The sequence below is a fragment of the Ursus maritimus genome, unplaced genomic scaffold (assembly GCF_017311325.1).
Source record: "Ursus maritimus isolate PB19 unplaced genomic scaffold, ASM1731132v1 scaffold_10, whole genome shotgun sequence".
NCBI lineage: Eukaryota > Metazoa > Chordata > Mammalia > Carnivora > Ursidae > Ursus > Ursus maritimus.
In genome coordinates this window covers 69058555-69081933 of record NW_024423344.1, presented here as the reverse complement: position 1 = coordinate 69081933, position 23379 = coordinate 69058555, and the positions used below count along the sequence as shown (strand labels likewise).

The following is a 23379-nucleotide window of genomic DNA, read 5'->3' as shown; positions in this document are numbered from 1 at the left end:
AACCTTGCTGCCCCTTAATCTTTGCCTCCAGAACTACGAGGGAATACACTTCTGTTGTCTTGTCCGGCCCAGCCCCACCCCCGGCTTGTGGTATTTCATTATGGAAATTCACACACTTACAGACCTTGTGCTGGTCTTTACTGCTTCTGGGCAAAGACTAAACCAGACCTGTCACCGCTTGGGGTTCCCTGTGCAGCCTGCTCCCTAGGCCCTCCAGCCTGGTCACCCTTGGCCTCTGTACTCCAGCGACACTGGGCGTCTTGTAGTTGCTCAACCAAACACCCTGGGCTCCCTCCCAGCCCTGGAGCCTGCCCATTGCCTGCTGTGCCCGGCATGCTTACTCTAGTCCCTTTACCTAGTGACCCCCCATAGATCTCCGCTGGAGGGAGGGCCCTTCCTCAGGACAGCCTTCCCCCTGCCTAGACCAGGCGCCACCTGGGGACCCACCTTCCTCCACTTCCCCGGGTGCCTTCTAGTGACACACTTTCCAACAGGGTCTTTTGACTCACAGCCAGGGCTCCAGGAGCCAGGGTCCGACAGGTTTGCTGGCCACCGTTGTCTCTAACGGCCAGCGGTGCCTGGACTGAAGGAATGAGAGAGGGAGAATTTCATCAGCATGAACTAGAATGTTTGCATGCTACCGAAGAAAGGTGTCCTACAAGTTGTAGGACTACAAGCTGTAGTTGTTAAAATGCAGACTCCTCGGTTCTCCCTCCCATGGCCACGTGTGGTTGGATTTTGCCTCTCGGCCCTAATAGGGGATGATGGGCATATGGGAGGAGGGGGGCTGCGGGTTTAGCAATAACCTCGCTTTGTAGTTTTCGAGTTTTCTGTAGTTCAATATCCTTCTGTCGTACCTGAGTGATATCATGTGCTTGTTGCACGCTGTCCTTCCCATCTTTTCTTGAGGATGGGGGATAAAAGCATGACCCTGGCCTGCCCTCTGTAGGGTTTTAGCCAAAGTTCTGGTGGCGTGGTGTTTTTGTTTTGTCTCATTGCTTACCTTTTGCTTTTGTTTTCGGTGAGAAGCTGCGATAGGTGTCCCTGCTCGGCACAAAAGAAGCCTGTCAGCTGACGGCCAAGTTCATATCTGTATTTTCAGGTTCACTACAATGTGGGCAAGAACCTGGCCGACAAAGGCAGTCAGACAGCCGCCATCAGATACTACCGGGAGGCCGTGAGGTACTGCAAGCTTCTTGTCTCGTTGATACCCACGTCTTGTTTTAACTGTCGAGGATTTAAGAAAGACCCCAAGTCTAGGGTACCCTCGCCAGTTCCTGACGGTTTAGTGAAGACCACTGAGCGCTAACAGCCAGCTCCGTTTCTCTCTCCGCTTCCAGACTAAATCCCAAGTACGTTCATGCCATGAATAATCTTGGAAACATCCTAAAAGAGAGGAATGAGCTGCAGGAAGCGGAAGAGCTGCTCTCGTTGGCTGTGCAAATACAGTAAGCATGGGTCTCTGTAATTACGCCAGCGGCAGTGAGGGGAGCTCCGGTATTCTGGGGTCTAAGCCTTTCTTTTCCTTGTTTCTCTTTTGGAAAAAATGCGCTTCCAGGCCAGACTTCGCTGCCGCCTGGATGAATTTAGGCATAGTTCAGAACAGCCTGAAACGGTTCGAAGCCGCCGAGCGGAGTTACCGGACAGCGATCAAACACAGAAGGAAGTACCCAGATTGTTACTACAACCTCGGGCGGCTGGTAAGTGTCAGGTGTCCCGGGGCTGCAGAAGAAAAGCTTGGTTTTTCCCTTTGTATAATAAAATGGTAGAAGCACCACTCACGCTAGTACCCTGCACCTTATAAAGCAATTCCGCATATGCTCATCACTTTGAAGGTAGCGGTTTGATTTCCTTGTCTGTAACTTTTTAAGCTCTAAGTCGAGAGCAGTTCAGCCTTAATTAGCCAAGTGTAAGTTATCTCCACGGCCACAGGTTAAACCAAGGAAGAAATTCGAATTTTTTAAGTCCCCTGTACCCTGTAAAACAGTACTCCGAGGGTTGCTTCCTGATAAACATCAGTTTCTCTGTTTCAAAAAACACGAATAAAAGCTGAGATTAAAAAAACAAACCCATAATGTGGCTGCTGAGCTTCCATCGTCTTCCTCCAAGACAGCTCCCCTGCATCCCCGGCCGTTCGCACTAACTGTTCTTCCTGTAACAGAAAGCTTGAGGGGATTCATTTGAAACTGCTTTGAGATTGTCCAATGGAAATAGGAAAGAGTGTGTTCCATAGTGACTTTCTTTTCTTAGTTACTAACTAAAGATCTGATTGCTCTTGATTTTCTTTTCTTATACTTTATTTCTTTATTCAAATAAATATTGCAACAGTGGCTAATACAATAAGTTCAGTAATCTTAAAATCTGAAAACATGTATTGGTAAATGATGGTGACATGGATTCTGTTGCTGCTTCTGAAAAACCTCCATGAGGAGACACAGCCCAATCCTTAAAGCTCTGGATTTTCTTAATGAAGAAAAGAGCCATGAACACGGTGGTGTGAGGTGATGGAATTGGTATGACTAACCTTACTGTGGTGATATACGCACAGGTATCAGATCATCACGTTGTACACTTTAAACTTATGCAGGTTCTCTGCCAATTCTATCTCTGTAAGGCTGGGGGAAAGCAAACTTACCCACAAACAGCAAAATTCCTTCACCAGGAATGATCGTATTCTTCCTTCACTTAAGCCTTTCATTTGGTTTCAAAAAACTAACTGCATATGTTCCTAATATATTCAGTTTGATTAAATGAAATTGTTAAGGGAAAAGGGTTTTGCTCACTTTAGTCAAACTGGAATACACATATAGTGATGTGACTTTTAAAAGAAGTTTAAGATACAGTTTTCCAGATTTCATCCAGCCTAGCCTCACAGGTAGGATGACATCAAAGTTGTTTTAAAGAGATGCCTGTTTATCCTCACTTCAGGGTCCGGAAACTTCTTGGTATTATGGAGTCCTTGTGTTATCAAAACCAGTGGTTCCCATAACTGGTTGAATATCCAAGTCCTCCCACCCCATCTCAGATTTATGGAATCATAGGCCCTGTAGATGATCTGTATTTACAAAGCAAACCAACAAAATTCCAATACCCTGGTGTTGGCCCTGCATTTGGGAAGCAGATCTGTCTGAGCATTGAGAAGACAGACTGACCAGCTCAGAGCAGAAGAGACTGTTGGGGGGGGGGGGCAACCTAGAAAACATGAGTTGCTTTAAGGATTGTTGAAAATCCAGGCTTCAGTTCTTAGCAGGATGGGAATGTGTTTGGTCTAAACTGCTTTGTTTCTGGATTAGGTAGCGATGATTGTGTATGTCGTGGAGGCAGAATTTTATGAATGGAGGAAAGTGACAGGAATGTGTGGCTAATGATGGTGAAGTTTTACTTCTCCACTATGCATATATCCCTTTAAATGAGCAGATACTGCATATGTTATAAATTTTAAAGTGAAGTGGCTTGTGTGTTTATTATTCAAAGAATAGAAAACGTGTTTCAGTTATGATGTATCCCGGGAAGATACCATCTCTACCATCTCTATATGCATACTCTAGTGTGGAGAAGAGGAATTGTTTCTCCCTGGGCTTGGAGGAAGTTGACAGTAATGTGACTGAATCCATGTAACAGCAAGATGTTTAAACCAGGAAAATTGATAGCGGGCAATTCCTGTTGTCCCACGTAAATTTCTCCAGAACCACTTGGCCTTTCCTGCATTTCTGTTTACTTTTATGTTTTAAAATTCTGTGCTTTACGATCTAGTTACATACACGGATGTTGAAACAGCTTTCTCTGTGAAACCTGAAGATTCAAGGAAAGCTGAAACTTAATTCTAGCGAGAAGCTGTTGAAGGCAGATAAGAAAAACTTTCCTCCACACTCTTAGGTTCGGTCTTTGGGTCCCTGCAAATTAGACTGACTACAGACAGATTAACAAGTAAAAAAACAGAGTTTATCCAGAGAAGCATTGTGCATACACATGGGAAAGACTTAGTGATGAACAACTGAAAGGGGTGATTAGAACTTGGGCTTATATAGCATCTTAACAAAGAACAATAAATTTATAGAGAAGTGACAAGAGAAAGAAAAAGGTTTTAGGCTTCTAAGGATGGCAAACTGTCAGAAGGTAAATATGGGTGGAAACTAACAAAGTTTTGTGTGGGTCCTTCTTCTTGGCTATAAAACGTCCCTAGGAGAGGGGATTTATGGCAGTCCTTATGTCTCTGTTTCTGCTTGTAGTCAGATAAGGGAAGCTCCAGGAAGGCTTCTTTCTGCATCTGTCGAATCTGAAATGTCTTTAGTGCAATAATCCTTACAACCAAGTGGTATATTTGGGATGGAAGATTTTGATCCTCTGTAATGTTCTCTCTGGGGAGGAGGGTGGGAAGACAGTAAAACCTCACCATAATGATACAAGCAGAGACCAAAAACTTCAATCACATACAAGGCAGAGTGGATCCTTGCAAAGTCAATGAAGTGAGAATGGGGGATGGGAGCATATTGGGTATTATCTGAACACTTGCAAGGATGACTGTTTCTAGTTACGGTGTCCAGTGCACTAGGACTTGCACGACATTATATTTGATATCCATATGAATTCTTCCATTTTTTCCTTCTGTTCTGGAGGTAGTTTTTTAGGTTACTGTTTGCAAAGTGAGTGTATCTGCCTACAATCTTCTAGGTTACACTTCAGGCCTAATATTTGGCAGGCTTTTTCCTTCCCCTAGTAACTGTTTGTCACTGCAATTCATTGGGGTTTGGAAAATAGAGAATTTATGCTACATAAGCCCTCTGTAAGAGTTAGGTCTAAAAAAAAGAAAACAGACTATGAAAGTCAGGATTTTATCCATGTGCTCCAGTCTTTGGAACTCATTCCCACTTCCGCAGAGAGGATCATCTGTAGTATTAAGTATATTAAACCTTGTAGCACTCTCTGTGTGTATTGTTTACTAATTATGCTACCGTGAAATGATCTTCCTGTGTTCCCTTCTGTCAACTGTTGTTGCTTATTTAAAGATTTTGCTCTCCATTGTTGTTTAATTATCCAGCTTTTGCCTGCTTGACAGCTTAAAAGCGTTAAGAGCTTAATCTTTAACAGCTCAACCAACACATTTGTATGTTGGTGAATAAGACAAACTTAATAACTTAAATTTTTCTTTTTAAAAATCCTTCTTAGTCACTCTTCAGTAATGAGAGCCAGAAATGTGCTTTGATTTCTGCGCCCATATAAGAAGTGAATATAATGCAGTTTCCTTATGAAACAGAAAATTGGGAAAAGCTGGATTATTTGTGACATGTTACTTTTAGAAAATTTCAATAATAGTGACTGGAGATACTAACGAGAAACGATTCATTATGCAAGGACTGATCGTATCAGTCAGGAGCCATTCAGGAAAACAGAAACTATGCTAATTATTGTATTGTATTTAGTTTATTTATTTTTTTTGGTAATCTCTACATCCAACATGGGGCTTGAATTTACAACCCCGAGATCAGGGATCACAACCCCTTCGGACTGAGCCATCCAGGCATCCCTATGCTAAGTATTTTAAATAGAGAAGAGTCAATGTAGGGAATTGGTTAGACAATTGATGGAAGGCTGGATGAGCAGAAATGGAAAGATGATATTAACTCTGGGAGTATAAGAAACCCCTGTAGGATTGGGGGAACAAACAGAAGGAAATGGCACCACCAAAATATAAGGGCTTAGGAGTCTCCGTAATCTCAAGAGCTGAAATCATGTTTCCAGCCTGGCACTGTGGAGGGGGAGACATGGCCCCTTCAGATGCATAGCCAAGGAAAAGGAGGGACAGTGTGAGAGTGGGGGAAGGGCTCCTCTTCCAATGATCTGATGTCACCCGTGACTCCTACTGGCAGAAACCTAGCAAGGAGCCAAGTGGCAAAGGACCCTGAGATATGCATTTTGCAGGGTATAGAAGGATGGGCGTAGGGCTCATAGGTAAACAATGTGTGCATTACCTGTCCCCTTTCTGGTTGGGTAGTTCTGGACAAATCACCATTGTTCTCAGCTTTCCTTAAAGTGTTTGTTCACTTCATACAGATGCTATGAGAAGGGGGAAGTTGAGACAAGATAAAAGTACAGCAAATTTTACTTAATTCAGTCTGTTGTTATTCTTCGGTAAAGAAGAAGAAGAAGAAGAAATAATAATATGAGGAATTTTGTTGTTGTTGTGTAAATGAAGTTATGTTGGTTTGCCTGTGTATTAAGAAGAATGTCACCACACATTTTGTCCAACTGACTCAAATGCATGTCACTTGCTAGAGAGAATTGACCAAGAAACCAGTGGGAATTCAGATATAAGCAATTAAATATTGGTGTAATTAACACCCTAATTATTTTACTTTTTGAATCTTTCACATCATTTCCTTACTTATGGGGTGAAATATTGTGACTCGAGTTTCTGCGTCTCGTGGGAAATCTGACATCATCATCAAGTGGATATTTGTAGGGTTTCCATAATTAAACCTTTCTTTTCCTTACCTATATGCAACCTGTTTGCTGTGTGGGTCATAAAGTCAAAATGTTTCTGTTGTCTAATAAAAAGACGCCCTTGCCAGTGAGGAAGGAAATTGCCTTAAACTTGGATAAATTGTTCTCATTTGTAGTTTTTGCAGAGGTAAAGGAACTAAGTTCATTCAAATGAGATGAGCATTTGAACTGAGTTAAAGAGGGCAAGAGGTTCACCTGCTAAAAAAATTCATCACTTTCTCCCTCGGAATGCTCTTATTAACCGTGTTTAATACATTGAGAGTGTTAAACAACAGGCCCTCTCAAAAGAAAGCAACAGATAATTAATTCTCTCCTTCCTAAAGGAGGCAAACAGGCTTCAGATTGCCAAGGCAGGGGTCCCTGGTTGGCTCAGTCCATAGAGCATGAGACTCTCGATCTCGGGGTTGTGAGTTCAAGCCCCATGTTGGGTGTGGAGATTACTTAAAAATAAAATCTTAAAAAAAAAATCGCCAAGGGTTTTCACATTGCCATTTAAGACTTTTCCAAGGAGTTTACTAAGTATGCCTAACACACTCATCGTTTTGTATGTAGCTTAGACGTAGGCAGGCAGAGCCTACTAGAGCATTCTTCACAAGGTGAATTTGACATAGGTAGCTGTTACTCACATTAAATATTTTATTTACCCCTTTAATACCTTATCAAAGATAAACTATGTGAAGTCTTTCTAGAAAAAAAGTAATGATTAGGTTTCTAATTTATGTCTCTCCAGGAGTTTCAAATATTATTTGACACCTGGAATCACTACCTTATGAATTACAGTCAAGAGATTGTAGGCTCAGGAACTAGACTACCTGGTGCTCATTCCTGCTTTACCGTTTCTAGACGTGGAACTCTGAGCAACTTGGAACTTTGAGAAATGAACTTAATTTCTCTGCGCCTCAGTTGTTTCATCTGTACAATGGGGATGGTTATCTACTTCACTGAGGTATTTGAGGATCAAATGAGTGACTATGAAAACTTAGAAGCTCAGTAAGCCCAATTTAGGCGTTGTTTCATTTGGGGTTTGGTTTTGGATAGGTCTTAGAGGAAGCAACGACATGGGAATATTGATTTTTCAGGGCTGTGCTTTACTTTCAGTATGCAGATCTCAATCGCCACGTGGATGCCCTGAACGCGTGGAGAAACGCGACTGTGCTGAAGCCAGAACACAGTTTGGCTTGGAACAACATGATTATCCTCCTCGATAACACAGGTACAGAAAGGGCCTTGCATCAATCGGGACGCTGCACCACAGGGCCGTGTCACTGGATAATTAGGAAACTGATGATATGTGCTTTTTTTTTTTTCTCTAGTGTGTGTGAATTAAAGAAAATTAATATGGGCTAATATTTTACATGACAAAAATTATTCTTCTAGAAAATAAAGTTTCCTTTGACATATTGAAATACGTATGTGTGGGAAAATGACACTTGGCTTAGAATTAGTGCTGAGCCATGGGGAAAGATGGGTGCTAACATCCCATTTCTTCTGGAGCCCGTGATCTAGCACTGTCCATTGTCCAGGGTGCTGGAGGTACGCAGAAGTGAACAATAATGGCTTTAGGGGTTAATAAATGCAGGGTCCATGCTCTTAAGTTCATGGACTATTCTTAAAGGAGATGCCCTTAAACCTACACTCAGAGCCATGGATTCTTATTTTAGATATAATGCTAACAGACTTGATGATGTGATTTCTCAGCCAGGATCTTAGCTCGATCAACTGGGAGTTACTCCGCCCCCCTACTTTTGAAAATCCAAGCATCCTGTAAGAAATGATAGTTTTAATTTGGCAGAATTTCAAGCCGGTGAGCCATCTAAGCAGTGTGGAGAAGAGATACACACTTGCTTCTAATGAGGGTATAAAATGTGTACTTCGATATGATAAATACTCAGTTATTACAGTGTTACTATGGATACTCTTATTCTAAGGACTTGTTTCCTCCAATTTAGGTGTAACTGGTATCTGGGGACAAATGGAAACTAGGTTTTTATATGCTTTTATAGAATTTAATCAAAGGCTGTTTATATATTATGTCAGAATTGTGCTGGACGCAGTGTTTTGCAACGGATCGTATCATGTGTTGTTTGTATGTATATGTGTGTGTTGTGTGTATGTGGTGTCCTGTGTTTTGTGTGTGTGTTGTATGTGCGCATGTCTGTTATGTATGTATCGTGTACGTGTGTGTTATGCATTCCTCATTGATTTTCTTAAGTAGTTATTCATGACCATCGTGTACAATGCGCATAAGCACTGTTACAGAGACAGAATAAAACAGCAGTGCAATGTTAACAGGTTTTTTAAGTGTTTCTATGTTTTCCTTGCAGGTAATTTAGCCCAAGCCGAAGCAGTTGGAAGAGAGGCACTGGAATTAATACCTAATGATCACTCTCTGATGTTCTCGTTGGCAAACGTGCTGGGCAAGTCCCAGAAATACAAGGTGCGTAAACGGCAGGCGGCGATTTCTTGCGATCGATGCCAGCATCTGACAGAAGCCATAAATGTTACTTCTGCCCCGTTACATTCAGAATTAGGCCCAAACAGCGAGGGCCGCGCACCGGTGCGGCTTGGTCAGTTTGCTTCCTGGAGAAGTCGCCCGAAAGATGGATTTGCAGGGTCAGACTTCATGTCCTTTCTCCTCAGAGTTCATTACCGTTGCTCCGACGTGGGGAGGGGAGGAGAAGCCCGAAGAAGAGGCAGTGACAGCTCATCGCAGCAGATGCCCCTCCACCCCTGCCCCGCGCGAAGCTGTCTGGTGCTGTCCCCGGCCGTCGGGCTGGAGTTCTGGTTTATTCGTTGGTGCCGTCTTCTGCACTAAAGGATTCACAGCCCACGGGGAATACAGGACTAGTTCTGGGCTGCCTCCAGGTTTTTCCTCATCTAGAGTTACATCGTAGGTCATCCGCAAGGCCCTGGAAGTGGCTGACCAATGGAACCACAAGATACTAGACCCAGGCTCTTTCTAACCCGGCTCCCAGGACTGGCCAGGAGTGGACTGTGAATCAGAAGGGTCACGATGCCCCGTGTCCCTAAGGGGACTCAATGTTCCTAAGGCCTGTGATCTCAAACTCTAAGTTTGTGTATCAGAACCAGGGGGGGAGTGTGTTCCATGCCGTTGCCCAGATTTCTCCCGACAAGAGCCGCTGTCTCAGTCGGCGGGGTAAAGTCAGGCACGTTGCATCCTGGGTTTCCAACACAGATGTTACAGAAAACATACTTCCAGAAGCAGTACCTTAATCTTTCGTGACAGAAGGATTTTCTTTTGGAATCCAGAGCTATGTCTGATCTTGAGCACACGAGACCTAAAGGAGGTGATTAATTCATGTTTGTTCCACGTTACTTCCCTCTCTTCTGCCTGTCAGGTATCATTATCCCCATAGTCTTTCACAACAACAGTAAGATATTTCACACGTGTCTCTCATTTTTAAATATCAGGGAGTTCAGTAGCTTCAGTGTACATTTTAACATTCCTAGATTTTCCTCCAAAGATGCTTTTTGAGGGGGTTAATTTTTATCTGTTAGGGGTTTACCTGTGTAGAGCTGGGGGAAGAAGGTAAGGTTTGTGGTTTTCCCGTCTATCGATCTCTCCAGCCTTCCCCGTCAGCCTGGGACGGCCCTGGAGTGTCCAGCAACCACCAGGTACAGCCGGTCATTTCAAGCTACAGCCTATGTAACCACTGTATTGATTTTTCTATCATCCCACAGTCTATAAACTAGAATTCTATTACGAGGACAAAATCCACAGTTCATTTGGCTTCCAGTTCACATTGTTCTTTTTTTCCCAGAGAAAGTAGAAAATACTCCCTAGAGCAGAATGGAGAAATGGGTTTCCTATTTTTTTCTATACATTTTGCATCCTAATAGTCTAGGCCAGGGTGCTGAGCCTAAGATAAAGAAAGAGAAGAAGTTTTAAAGTTAATTTGGATTCCCTGGCCTTCCTATTTCTCATTTTAGGCTAAATGGTAATGTTTGACAGTCTTTCAGAAAGCATAGCTACTTAGAGCATAGCTACAATCCATTGATTTTTTTTTCATTTGATTTTTTTCCAACATACCTAATACGGTAGAAGAACCTTATACTCCCTTGAAGGAGTTTCAGCTACTCTAACTTGGAATGTAGACACTGACTCTGAGTTCTGGAAGGGATGTTTGCTGACATCTTGTGTGTTATCCTGATGTCTCCTTTCAGTCCTTTTTTGGATGACATTTCCAAAATACAAATTTTTCTCTGCCAGCTCTCTCTAAAAGGTTATGGTTTCAGAGATGTTTGCCCAAATGCCCAGCCTGCTTCTCAGGAGTACTACAGGCCATCGCAGGACAAAGAAACCGGTCTTCCTACAATTTATAAAATGTGTGATCCTAGATGTGAGAAGCCCCCTTGGAAAATGCACAGAAGGTGCAGCTGGAAGGAGCAAACCCATCCCCAAACCAACAACTTTCATTGTTTCAGCTTAGTGTTTGATACTCACTAACGCATGTGTGGCCCTTCGGGACCACAAATGTAGCTACCCTGGCAGGTGTCAGCATAAGCATCTTTATTTCCTGGTATTATGGTCGAATGGGACCATCCAGGCAGCCACGGTCCCATAATGATAGGGTAAGAAGACACTTGGCCGTGCCCCATAGCAACCTGATTGGAGGTGAGCACGATTTGGAGGAAATGCAAGTCTATACAAGAATCAGTTCACACCCATCAGGGGCGTTTGGTCACGGTCATATACAGTACTGTGACCGCTTAGATGACAGATGGCCGTCCCTCCCTCATTCTCTCTGCTTGTTTTTTCCAGCTGAATGGGCTACTTATGGATTGCTGACAGGGTTGTGAGTTCTTGGGGGAGATTAAATTGGCCCCAGCTCCTACCTTGAGAATCCTGGAAATGAGTTCGTTGATGCTGACTGAAAAAGACGCTTTTGTGGGTGTCCTCCACCGCCCAGCCCTTTCCTGGCCGTTTGACTTTGGCTCACCCTCCGCAGCACCCTGAACAGAGTTACTTCCTTCAAGTGCGAAATTCCATCCCCTTCCGGGAGGCAGGTGGCAGAGCTCATTCGCATACCATGTTCTCTGAGCAGCCACTGTGGCTCTCCACCCCCCATCCTCCCCTCACTGCTGCCCTGTCACCTTTGCCCCGTCGCACACTTCCCTGACTGCCCTTCAGGACCTCCTAACAGGGTGTGGCCCTGCTGGCCCGCTGGCCTCCCCAGGTGTTGCTGGGAGAAGGACAGTGGTACAAAACAAGGACATTAAAAGTTTGAAAACCGTAAGCAGCGAAACTGTGTGTGGCTTTTGCGTCATGCTATACCTTATTTTTTATATCATTCTCCAGGAATCTGAAGCTTTATTCCTCAAAGCAATTAAAGCTCATCCAAATGCTGCAAGTTACCATGGCAATTTGGGTAAGGAAATTTTTTCAATTTGAATCCTATTGAAATTCCGCCTAGGTTGAAAGAAGTGGGTGCATTTCTGTAAAATCAATGTTGGGAGAATGTTTTCTTCAAGTCTAGCCTGTACTGGCCTTTGTAATCTGGTTCTAAGATGTGGGTTTTTTTTTTTTTAAGGAATTAACACATTAAAAAGGTAGCTATATAATAGTCATATTTACAAATCATAATTGTATGACCAGACCAACCCCAATAATCCCCCAGTTTCTCCCCTTCCTATGATCGACTTTGATTTTCCTCCTTTGTATGAAAGATCCTAGAGTGTTAAGCTGACAAGTACTTTGGAAGTCTCTGGTCTAACGTACGTCCTTTCCCTTCTTCCCTAGTGGACCTTCCATTATAGCCTGGTCTCCTCCGTGTCCTTATGTTCTCTCATGTCTTGGCTAAATGTGCATCTACAGTGATTTATCCCTAGAATTCCTTTCTTCCATTTTTACATCTCAATAATTAAGATGTTTGGAGCATAACAGTGTCGATGTTTAGAATGCTCCCCGTGTGAATATGTTTGCACCAAATCTGTTCCCTGTAGATTCTGCAGCTTCTCATCGCGAAAGTCACAAAAGCAGGAACAGTTGTTCTTCTGCCCATGTAAAAAGTTACTTTTACTTAAAAAATCACGATAGTAATCAGACGCTTTACCATTCTAATAATTAGATTTTAGATACCATTTTCTGGTCAGATCTTCATGTTAGAGCCCTTATTTCCAGCTAGCCACAAACAAGCTGCTATTTTGCCAGAAGATGTAGGGGCATCTTTATTCAGACACTGGACGTCTGCAGGGCTCTGAGCTGTGATAGAGCCCAGTCCTGTGCAGCCTGACTTGCTGGAAATTTCCCAGCAACCTTAGTGGACTCCTGCTTTTACTTCTTTACGTAAAAATGCTGCTGTAGGGAGATAGGTGTGTGTAGTGATATGCAGAACCCCAGGAGTAGCTGGAGGTGGTTAAACGGACAGTCACCAGGGAGTGTGGTTATAATAAATAAAGTTTGCAGTACAAACAATATTATTTTAAACAATGATTTTTGAAACTGTTTGCAGAGGTGCTGCAATTTTTTTTTTTTTTTTTTTTTTTTTTTTTTTTGTACGAGTGTTTGGGACTACTTCAAGGTATTCAGAAGCATTTCCAATGAAATCTGTCTCTTGCTGTTTCAGCTGTGCTTTATCATCGTTGGGGACATCTCGACTTGGCCAAAAAACACTATGAAATCTCTCTGCAGCTTGACCCCACTGCATCAGGAACTAAGGAGAATTACGGTCTGTTAAGAAGAAAGCTGGAGCAAATGCAAAAGAAAGACGTCTGATCCTTTTTTCCTGCATTTTGTGTTTGTTTGTGTGCATGAGGCCTGTCATTAACATGATGTGGTTTTGTTTGACCATTTAAAAGTCTTACCTGTTGTTTATTTTATTCTGGGGTTTTTTTTTTCTATGAAAAAAAGACATGCAAAAAGATTACAGCACCAGCAATATACTCTTGAATGCTTGATGTGGTTTTTGCATTGAAATTGTATTTTTTCAGACGACTCAAGTGTAAATTCTAAAATTCCAAGAATGAAATCTTTTTTAATTAAAAAAGAAAAAAGAGAAAAAAAATTATCTGGAGCGACCTACAGTAGAATGAAAGCTGCATTTGGGGTGTGAGCTATGTTGTATAGAGACGAGCACTCTTATATGTCAGTCATGAGCAAGAAATGACAAACTGACTCCTACAATTTATATAAATAGTGAATGCGTCTGTATATTAGAATTTTTATTTAATGACAAGAAAGAGTAAATGAAGATTTTGGTTTTTTTAATCTTTTCTTTTCAACAGTGTGCTATGAACTTCACTTGTAAGGAAATGTATTTATTTGCATTTTTATGTTTTGAACAGGGCAAAAAACGGAACGAAGAATGAAAATTTTAACATTTAGTATATTTATATACTTTTTTCCCCATTGGAAGACACTCACTCCTGCAATAATTTTTGGATTCTCCCAATTTCAGCTTCGTAACATAGGAAATTATGTAGTATTCATATTCTATATAAGCTGTTACTATTAACAGAAAATTCAAGCCATGCTTTAGGCAAAAGCAGGCAGCCTGATGTCTTTGTTTTTGTTATATCCAGTGTGAAGAGGGCTACATATCTATGTAAGTTGCTTTTTTATGTTTTTAGCTGTAAAGCAGTTTTCCATCTGGCTTAGTGGAACTATAGTCATTACTATATCCAGAAAATGCAAGAGGTAAATTTTCTCTTAAATGGAGCCACATTTAGGGTGTTTGTGGTTTTTTTAAGAATTGAAATTTTTTCTGTCTTTCTTGATCAGAACGATCCTGTTTACTTTGTTTTATTCTGCGTATGCTGTTGACCTAATGATTTATGCAGTAAAATTATTACACAAACTGGTATAAAAATGTCACATTGCCCTCTTAATAGATGATTTTCAAGTTAGTGAACTTTGTCTTCCTTTCCCTTTAAAATGAAATCAAAGTGACCAATTCGTCCTTCTGGTACGTGGCTTCTCTTTGGCGTCAGGGACTATGTAATAGGATTGCACTCTGGAGTTATCCAGGGTTAGAGAATGGGATGAACAGATCCACAATGAGATGTATTTAATTCTGTACGCTTACATTTTGGGGGGCAGATCTGCATAGAACTGCCATTTAGAAATTGTAACTTATGACGGTTTGAGGTACATCAGGAAAGAAAGTGCTGGTGTTTGACATACATCAGAAAAGAAAGTGCTGTGTTTCACACATTTCTTTAAACGTCCCAAAATAACAGTAACGATTTATAGATCTCTCGGGGGCAGGAGCTGCCTCCTTCTTATTTATGTTCTTTCAGTGCTCAGCTCGGCAGATCATAGATGCACTATAGCCTTGTTGACCTTTTTTGTTTTCAAAGCAAATTTCTTTCTTCAAAACAGTGCTTTCCTTTTGAGAGTAAAGAAAAATATTTCTTGTGAAAAGTCCTTCAGGCTTTTTTTTTTCTACCGATGCTAAAACTTGCGTGTCAAATCAAGACCCGCACATCCAGGACCCCCGCCTGCAGAAGGAATCCCCTCAGCTTTCCCCGCTCCATCTCTGGGGATTTCCATCGTGGCTGTCTGCTTTCCAGAGAAAACAGTCATTAATTTGATTGATACTTCGGGCAGTCTTCTGTCTCGGCAGAGCTGAGCGCTCTTTCTTCTTTTTCCATCTTTCGGTGGCAGTCATCCTCTACTTGGGTTCCCAGCCCAACACACCACCGGCCACAGGAACGGGATGCTGTCTCCAGGGTTCCCCCTAATTTTATTTTAATGTTTTTGTTGCTGATCACAGTAGAGGGTAGGGTGGGGGGTTGTCCAGACAGACATGGGGCAAGTTTCCAGTTTGGGGAATCTTAGCGTCCTGACCCTCTTCCTGGACCTCCCTGATGGTGAAATCGCAAAATCCTGCGAAGCAGTTTGTGGTCGTTCTGTTTGCTGCATCTCTTCCCTGTTTATATGCATCTCACAAGTAGTTCTCTTAAAAGTTTCATCCTTAGACTTAGCCTGCTGCCTTGATGGGGCTCCTTAGGATTCTGATTCTATCCTGTTTCTTAAGCATGGTCTTTACATTTATTTCAAATTACGGACTTAAAATATCATGCAGAATAAAAGCCTCAGCCCACAGCAAAGCACTGGACATCCATGTCCGTATTCACATCTATCAGCTTAGACTTTGGGGTGAGAAAACCTAGATTTGGGTCTGGGTTCTCCCACTGTGATGTCATAGGCAAGCCATTTAGCATTGCTTAAGCCTCAGTTCCTCACCTGTAAAATGGAGATAATAAGGCCCCCCACGTGGTCCTGAAGTACTTGACCCAGTAGTCCCTCAATAAATGATAGTTTGGATTTTTGGAGGAGCGTATTGATTTTGTAGCAAACAGATTTGACCTTAACGCACTCATTCCCTCATTCAACACATCTAAGTGCCTGCTGTGTGCTAGAAACTCCTAGATGCTGGGTATACAGTGGTGAGTGAAGTGGACGTGGCCCCTCGCCCTCAGGTAGGGGAAAGTACTGTGAGAGACAATAATTATTGCATAGTCAGATAACTAAGAAAAGAAGAGGGAGACTGGATCTTACTTGAAGGGGTTCTCTGAGAAGGTGGCTTCTAACTGAGAGTTGATAGGCAGAGAGGAATAAGTTCGCTCTCGCCCAGGGGAGATTTTGGCCCCAGGGGACAGTGGGCGATGCCTGGAGATGTTTTTGGTTGTCACAACTGATGGTGGGTGGGAGATGCTACAATCGCACATTGCACAATGTGCACGATAGCCCCCACCAATGAAAATGCCCTGGCCCCGAGCGTCAATAGTGCCACGGTTGAGAACACCTGGACTGCGTACATAAGGAACCCCACATGCAAAGGCCCTTTGGTGAAAAAGCTCAGGTACTTGGTGAACAAAGTCCAAGGAGGAGGGGGAGGGGCCCGCACTGGAGCAGGTAAAGGTAACCAGAGCTGGAGTTGCCAGGGTTGGCAGACCAAGCAGTCCTTAACCATGGAAGGCTGCAAAGCAGGGGCCAACCCGATCAGATTTCTATTTAAGATCACTTGGGGCTGTCGGTGGGGGAGGAATTGGAGCCAAGAGACCACTCCATGTGTCCCCGGGGAAGACTGAAGAGGCTTGCTGTAACCAAGTGGCAGTGAAGTTGGAGACATGTGAACTAATCTAAGAAATATTGAGGAGTCACTTGGTGATGGATGGGAGGGGGATGGGTGAGAGAATGATAGTGTTAGTATGGTTAAACATAGACTGCTAGAAGCCAAGAGTCAGGACCCAAACCTGATTGGAGTTTAGCTCTAGAAAAGAGGAGGTAAAGTCCCTGTACGTTACAAGTTCCACATAGAGACACGTGTAGACACATCTGTACATGTGTATGGTTGGCCCAACCCCAGTTTGGGAATGAGAATCTTCACAGAGGCTCTGCCAAATATGATGTCCAGCAGATATTCGGGTCACTGGAGCCCCCTTCATTCTACATGGCATTGCTCCCAATTTTGTGATTTGTATTTTGGGGCCCATCATGTATTTCTCCCCCCTGAGCAAATAGTACTAAACTCACAGCTCTCTTTTCTTTGTCCCCATCTGGGGAGTTTCTACCCCTAGATTTCCACACACGTGTCTGTCTTTTTGACCGGTGTGTCTCCTCCCTCAGGGGCCTCTCTCTTTTAAACAGGGTTTAGCTTATGTTAACTGGAATTTAAATAAAAACTTAGGGGGAAAAAAAGAAAAAAAAACAAGCTGGGGTTAGCTTTCAGAGCCAGTCTATCTTGGACCACATTCTATTACATTTGGGATTGCTGTCACCTGAGATTGTTTTTACTCTCACATTACTTTTTTTTCTCACATTACTACTTTTTATTTGGAGGCTGTTGTCGATTCACATGCAGTTGTAAGAAATAATAGAGAGCTCCGGATACTCTACACCCCGTTTCCTCTGATGGTTAGAACTTGGGTGACTATAGGACAATATCACAGCCAGGAAATCGACATCAATACATCTACCAACCTTATTCAGATTTGATCAGTTTTATATGGACTCATTTGCATGTTTAGCTCTATGAAATGTTACCATGTGTGAGGATTTGTGTGGTCACCACAGTCAAGATCTAGAACAATCCCACCACAAGGATCTCTTTGCTATTCTTATGTTACTTTTCTCAAAATATTTTTTAAGATTTTTTTAAAGATTTATTTATTTATTTTAGAGAGTGGGGAGGGGCAGAGGGAGTGGGAGAGAGTAAATCCCAAGCAGACTCCCTGCCGAGCCGGGAGTCCGACATGGGGCTCGATCTCATGACCCTGAGGTCAGGACGGGAGCTGAAATCAAGAGTCAGACACTCAACTGACAGAGCCACCCAGGTGCCCCCACCACAAAATATTTTCTTGAGCGCCATCTGTGCCAGCTGCTGGGGATACCATGGAAAGTGCAAACAGAAGGGATTCCCGCCCCTGTTGCCCCACCCTTAAGCACTGTTAAGAGCCCCCTTTCCAGGGGACTTCTCTCAGGGAGTCCCCAGGCCCCCTCGGTCAGTCATTCGTGTCTTCTACATTTGTAGCTGTCCAAGTCACACGTTGCCAAGCTATTTCTTTCCTTCTGTGTTCAAAATCCTCCATCAGTTGGTGAATCTGTTTTTCCTGGAGGCAATGAAACTTAGAATCAAGTTGAATTTTCTATTTCACAGGAGCAGATGTTGGTTCAGTCACCTCTGCCTTCTCCTTTGGGCCTCATAGTGAAAGCTTCACTGGGCATCTGGGGGAATAGGACACTGAGGCATAAACCCCATCGAGGGTCAGCCATATTGTACATGGATAAGGGGATGCACTTACCATATTGGCCCATGTACAAGGTTTCCCAGAGTTGAGTAACCCTGGTTTTCGGTAAAGTGAGGCACTTAATATTACTTGAAGTATTCATTAATAAATACCAAACATGATTATTGAATATTATAGCTTCATTTTAAAATCCCACAGTCTTTTTTTTTTTTAAGATTTTATTTATGTATTTGTCAGAGAGCGAGCGAGCACACAAGCAGGGGGAGCAGCAGGCAGAGGGAGAAGCAGGCTTCCTGCCGAGCAAGGAGCCTGATGCGGGACTCGATTCCACGACCTCGGGATCACGACCTTAGCCGAAGGCAGATGCTTAACCCACTGAGCCACCCAGGTGCCCCCAAATCCCACACAGTCTTAAATGATCTACCTCACCTCTAAAATTCTACCAAGAAAATATTAATTTAGGCTATGGCCTCTTTTAATATAATGCTCCCCGTAAAATACAAAGCGGAAGCTGGTGTCTAGTTCAAAGTAGAAGGCAGCAAAGGTCCCGTGTGGGACAGGGTGGTTGGAATGAAAGAGACCAGGGAAGATAATGGCGGGGACAGAAGCCAAACGAAGATACTAAATATTAAGGCTCTCAGCTGCTTCTTTCATTTTCCAATCTCTTAAAACTTTCATAGGGATTACAGTTTATCTTAACATTGGCCAATTCTGAGTAATAAGTAGGAACAAGAGAGACTTTTCACCTTCTACTTTGTAAATATCCACATCGTTTGAAATAATTTTTCCTTCTACATAAAGGAACTTCATATGTGGCATCACAGAGAAATCTTTACTCAAGAAAACCATGGATGTGTTCTTAATAAAGCTGTGGGCATTGGCGTGAAGGATACACCACCATAAGGGAAACTCAGGTACCCAAGGTGATTGCTAAATTGCTTTGCCCAACAGACAAGAGAGGTTCTGGGAGACTGGGGGCTCCAGGGCAAGGCTGAGTGGCAAGAACTTGGGAGGCAGCATTTTCCAGATCACTGGCTAAACCATGGGTGTGCAACGTAGACTTCTCTGAACCATGCCTTCACGTCGTCACTAGATTCTAGACACTGTGTGACTGTTTTCCTGGTTGTCCGGAAAGAGCTGGCATTTGGTTGCCTAAAGCTTGCATGTGAGAGGAAAATGTGTTACACCTGAGTCTGAATCCCGTTCTTTCATTTATCAGTTGTGTGACTTTAGGCAAATGTAGTGGGTTGACTAGTGTCACCCCAAAATTCATGTTCACTAGGAACCTCAGAATGTGACCTCATTTGAAAAGAGGGTCTTTACAGATATAGTTAACCATTTTGAAATGAAATCATCTTGGATTTATGGCAGGCCCTAGGTCCAAAGACTGGTGTTTCAATAAGAACAGAGGTCACAGAAAGACACACAGAGGAAAGGCCATGGGAGGACAGAGGCACAAGCCAAGGAAGGCCTGGAGCCACCGGAAGCTGAAGAGACAAAGAAGGATCCCTTCTAGAACCTTCAGAGTGAGTGAGTCCAGACTTCTGGCCCCCCAGGTCCTGGTCATTTGTGGCAGCCCAGGAAACTAGTTCAGCAAGTAACCTAGTCTTTCAGCAATTTGGCTTTCTTGTCTATAAAAAAAATTCTTGTTTTCACAGAATTATTGGGAGGTTCAAATGAGAAAAGGTATGTAAAGCCCTAGAAAAATGTTTGGCACATAATAATATTCAATAAATAATTGAAGGGGGACAACCCTCAATTTCCTTGAAGTTATTTTGTCCTGTAACTAAATGTCCCAGAAACAATCTCAGATTTATATTTTTAGCACTATGTTCTGAGTCTGATTCGTTTAGCAATTTTTTTTTTTTTAGAGAGAGAGAGTGCATGTGTGTGCACAGGACCAGGGGGAGCAGGGAAGGGGGGAGGGAGGGCCAGAGGGAGAGAGAGGGAGAAAGAGAATCCCAAATAGGCTCCACACCCAGCACAGAGCCCAACATGGGCTCAGTCTCACGACCCTGAGATCATGGCCTGAGCCAAAATCAAGTCAGATGCTTAACTGACTGAGCCACCCATGTGCCCCGCAAGCACTTTAAATCTGTTACACTGTTTATCGAAACTGTCTTGAGCACCCTGCATTTCTAATAATTTTATTTTTAAATACATGGCATTTTTCAAGGACCAATAAAGCTTTCTGCTTCCAACTTGCAATAAGTGAGAAAATGTTTTTCCCTGTAGATTTAAATTGCACTTTTATCCGTGTTTTATAAACAGATTCGTCTCAGCAGCTACATTTCTATAGCATTGATTTTGATGGCTGGACTTGAGATTTGTCTCAAAGAAAATCAAAACTACTCGTTTCTAGAACTTTCTTATAAAGTAAATGGGTGACGGCTTTTAGAGTACTGGTCTAGGAATGTGCAGACATCAGCAAACAAGGTGATAAAGTGGAAAGAACAGAGACCGGGAGTGTGAGATTATCCTAGGGCCAAGTTCAAGGCATAAGTCATTTTTTTGTTAGTTACAAACACTTCCAACCTGCCATTAGTTACCAGGAACCTGGAATGAGCCACTTAATTACTTACTGCGTGTCTAAGGTGCTTCTAATAAAATTAATGGTGGTAGTGGTGGTTGCTGCTTTGTTGCTAATTTCTCCTATGAAAAAAGAGGGTTGGGCTATGCCGGCGGTCTTCAAACATTCCCAGATGCTTAACCCTTTTTTCTAAAAAACCTAAATCTTATACAGAAGTCTGGATGCTGATATAAATGGTCATTAAAAAATTTAAAAATTTTTAAAAATTAATAATCTGTTGTGAAATGTAAGAATGTTTGAAATGCCAACACCTTTGTGGAAATAAAATATTTTCAAGGTTTCTAGTCCTTCAAAATATTTTGAAGGTAAAACGTACCTCAGACTGAAAAAGGAAAATTTTCCTCTGCCATTCATCAGGCTGAGACAACAGATTACTAGCTGCAAAGTAAACAGGAAACCACCTTCTTCCCATGGATACACTGAAGTGATACGTCAGATAGCCCCCTTCAGTGGGTGACTTGACTGCTGCTTTCTTACTAAGAAAACTTGTTCTGGAAAAGCACTGACTATAAGGAACATTGCTATTGGAAATCATCAGTAAGAATGGGCAAGCGATGTAAGCTCTCTTCTTCATCTGTAAAGGAAATTCTCCACCTGGTCTTTATCATACAATGCAGAAATAAGCCTCCAACATAATCATGTATATGAAAGCTCCTCATGGATAGAACTATATATATAGGGTTGTGCATCGGAATTAGTACTTTTAACAACAAGGTTCAAATATAAAAGAAACCATTAGCCAGATGACATACATCTCAGTATATGCTACCCAACTTCCCTATTTTAGCCCTCGTGTTAACAGAGCATGGGTTGGGGCTCACCTGGATATGGGTTCAAATGCTACCACTCTTGTTTGCTGGCAGCATGCATTTAAGAGAATTGTTTAGCCTTTTGGAGCCATTTCATATGTAAAATGGGAACGATAACATCTGCTTCATACTATTGTTCAAGGGATAAAATGGGAGAAGAGTCCTATTCTGCGCACATAATAGCACTCAAAATGTGTGCGTTTCCTATATCAACAGCTCAAGGGAATCAAGCTACATTTTATTTTGTAATGTCTACATTTCTACGCACCAGGTGAGCATTATTTCCTTTAAAAAGTTACTGTTTGGGGGTGTCTGGGTGGCTCAGTCGGCTAAGCATCTGCCTTCAGCTTGGGTCACGATCTCAGGGTCCTGGGATCGAGCCCCACGTCGGGCTCCCCGTTCTGCAGTGAGTCTGGGTCTCCCTCTCCCTCTGTGATCTCTCTCGCTCTTGCTCTCTCAAATAAATAAATAAAATCTTAAAAAAAAAAAAAGTTACTGTTTGGAGAGCAGGACCAAATTACTTGATTCCGGTTTTAGGAAGAACAGTGGCAGCCATATTATGTGCTCAGAGATAGATGTGTGGCCTAACAGTGGTTCTTTGCAACGTAATTAGCTTCCATCATGATGGATGGCCTATTTCATTGGTCAAATTACTTTTTCTGGGAGTTATTACGATTATTTTCCAATTCGTGATTAGGGATTTATTCACCAAAACTAATGAAATAATCTTACATATATAATCTCTTTAGTCTTTGCTTGTTATTCCTAGAAGTACAGAAGATGGGCAAGAAATAGCATAAACCATTTCAACCACAATTACCTGGAAACGTCCACAGACTTTTTAGAAAAGATACTAAATTTCTTTTGTGGAGAAAAAGTCAACCCCCTAATTTTTAAATATCTGACAGCAAGGGGCGCCTGGGTGGCTGGGTCAGTTGAGTGTCTGACTCTTGATTTCAGTTCAAGTCATGATCTCAGGGTCATGAGATTGAGCCCCTCATGGGGCTGTGCAATGGGCATGGAGCCTGCTTGGGATTCTCTCTCTGTACCTCCCCACCCTGCTTGCATGCATTCTCTCTCACTCAAAAAAATAAAAATAAAAAATCTGACAGCAATGCACATCATTTTTCAAACATTAATTCCAGAAATACCAGGATTGAATTTAATGTGAATGAACGTAGCTTCACGAGGTTGGTTTTCTCTGTTCATTAATTTCTTTGCCATGGGAATTGTTTAGCAGTGAGATCTCTTGTACTAAGTAAAATAACTTGACAGAATGAAAAGAAGGAAAAAATAACCCTGCTGCTTTCAAATTTAACAACAGTTTTTTGGAGACAGGTTTAGAAATGGAAGCAAGGAATCCAATTATTTGGAGAATGTATTTGTTTCTACTTTTTGCACACAAATTTTCTAAATGAGCCTAATTAATGGATCCTGTGTTGAACTGCAAAGCCTTTTTGTTAAGTTCATATAGATTTACATGGGAAAATGATCAAAAAGTAAACTTTACTTAAATAAATATTGCATACCTACCTCTGTGTACCATAGTGGCAAGTGCTGGAAACTCATACAAAGGATACAAGTCTGCCCTCATGAAACTCAGTCCAGGAGGGAGTCCAGTCGTGTAAATCAGTTACAGAAGAGAGAGGTAGGTATTGTAACAGAGGCTGGAGCAAAAAACTATAGGGCAAGGTAGATAAACTCTTTCCGTTAAAGGGCAGATGGTAAATATTTCAGGCTTTGTGGGTCTCAGACTCCACGATT

At 42.3% G+C, this 23379-nt stretch overlaps 1 protein-coding gene across 2 annotated transcripts in view; it reads left to right on the top strand.

Moving 5' to 3' along the window:
* TMTC4 (transmembrane O-mannosyltransferase targeting cadherins 4) overlaps positions 1 to 14367 on the top strand; it is a 61324-nt gene extending 46957 nt beyond the window's left edge. For both annotated transcript variants that reach the window (XM_040624220.1, XM_040624218.1), the window contains exons 12-18: positions 1103 to 1182; positions 1341 to 1448; positions 1559 to 1700; positions 7600 to 7714; positions 8826 to 8938; positions 11822 to 11891; positions 13089 to 14367. In XM_040624220.1, coding sequence (XP_040480154.1) covers positions 1103 to 1182; positions 1341 to 1448; positions 1559 to 1700; positions 7600 to 7714; positions 8826 to 8938; positions 11822 to 11891; positions 13089 to 13237 — 777 coding nt within the window. In that variant the 3' untranslated portion in view covers positions 13238 to 14367. The remainder of the gene's footprint in view (positions 1 to 1102; positions 1183 to 1340; positions 1449 to 1558; positions 1701 to 7599; positions 7715 to 8825; positions 8939 to 11821; positions 11892 to 13088) is intronic.
* Positions 14368 to 23379: the final 9012 nt, after the last annotated feature.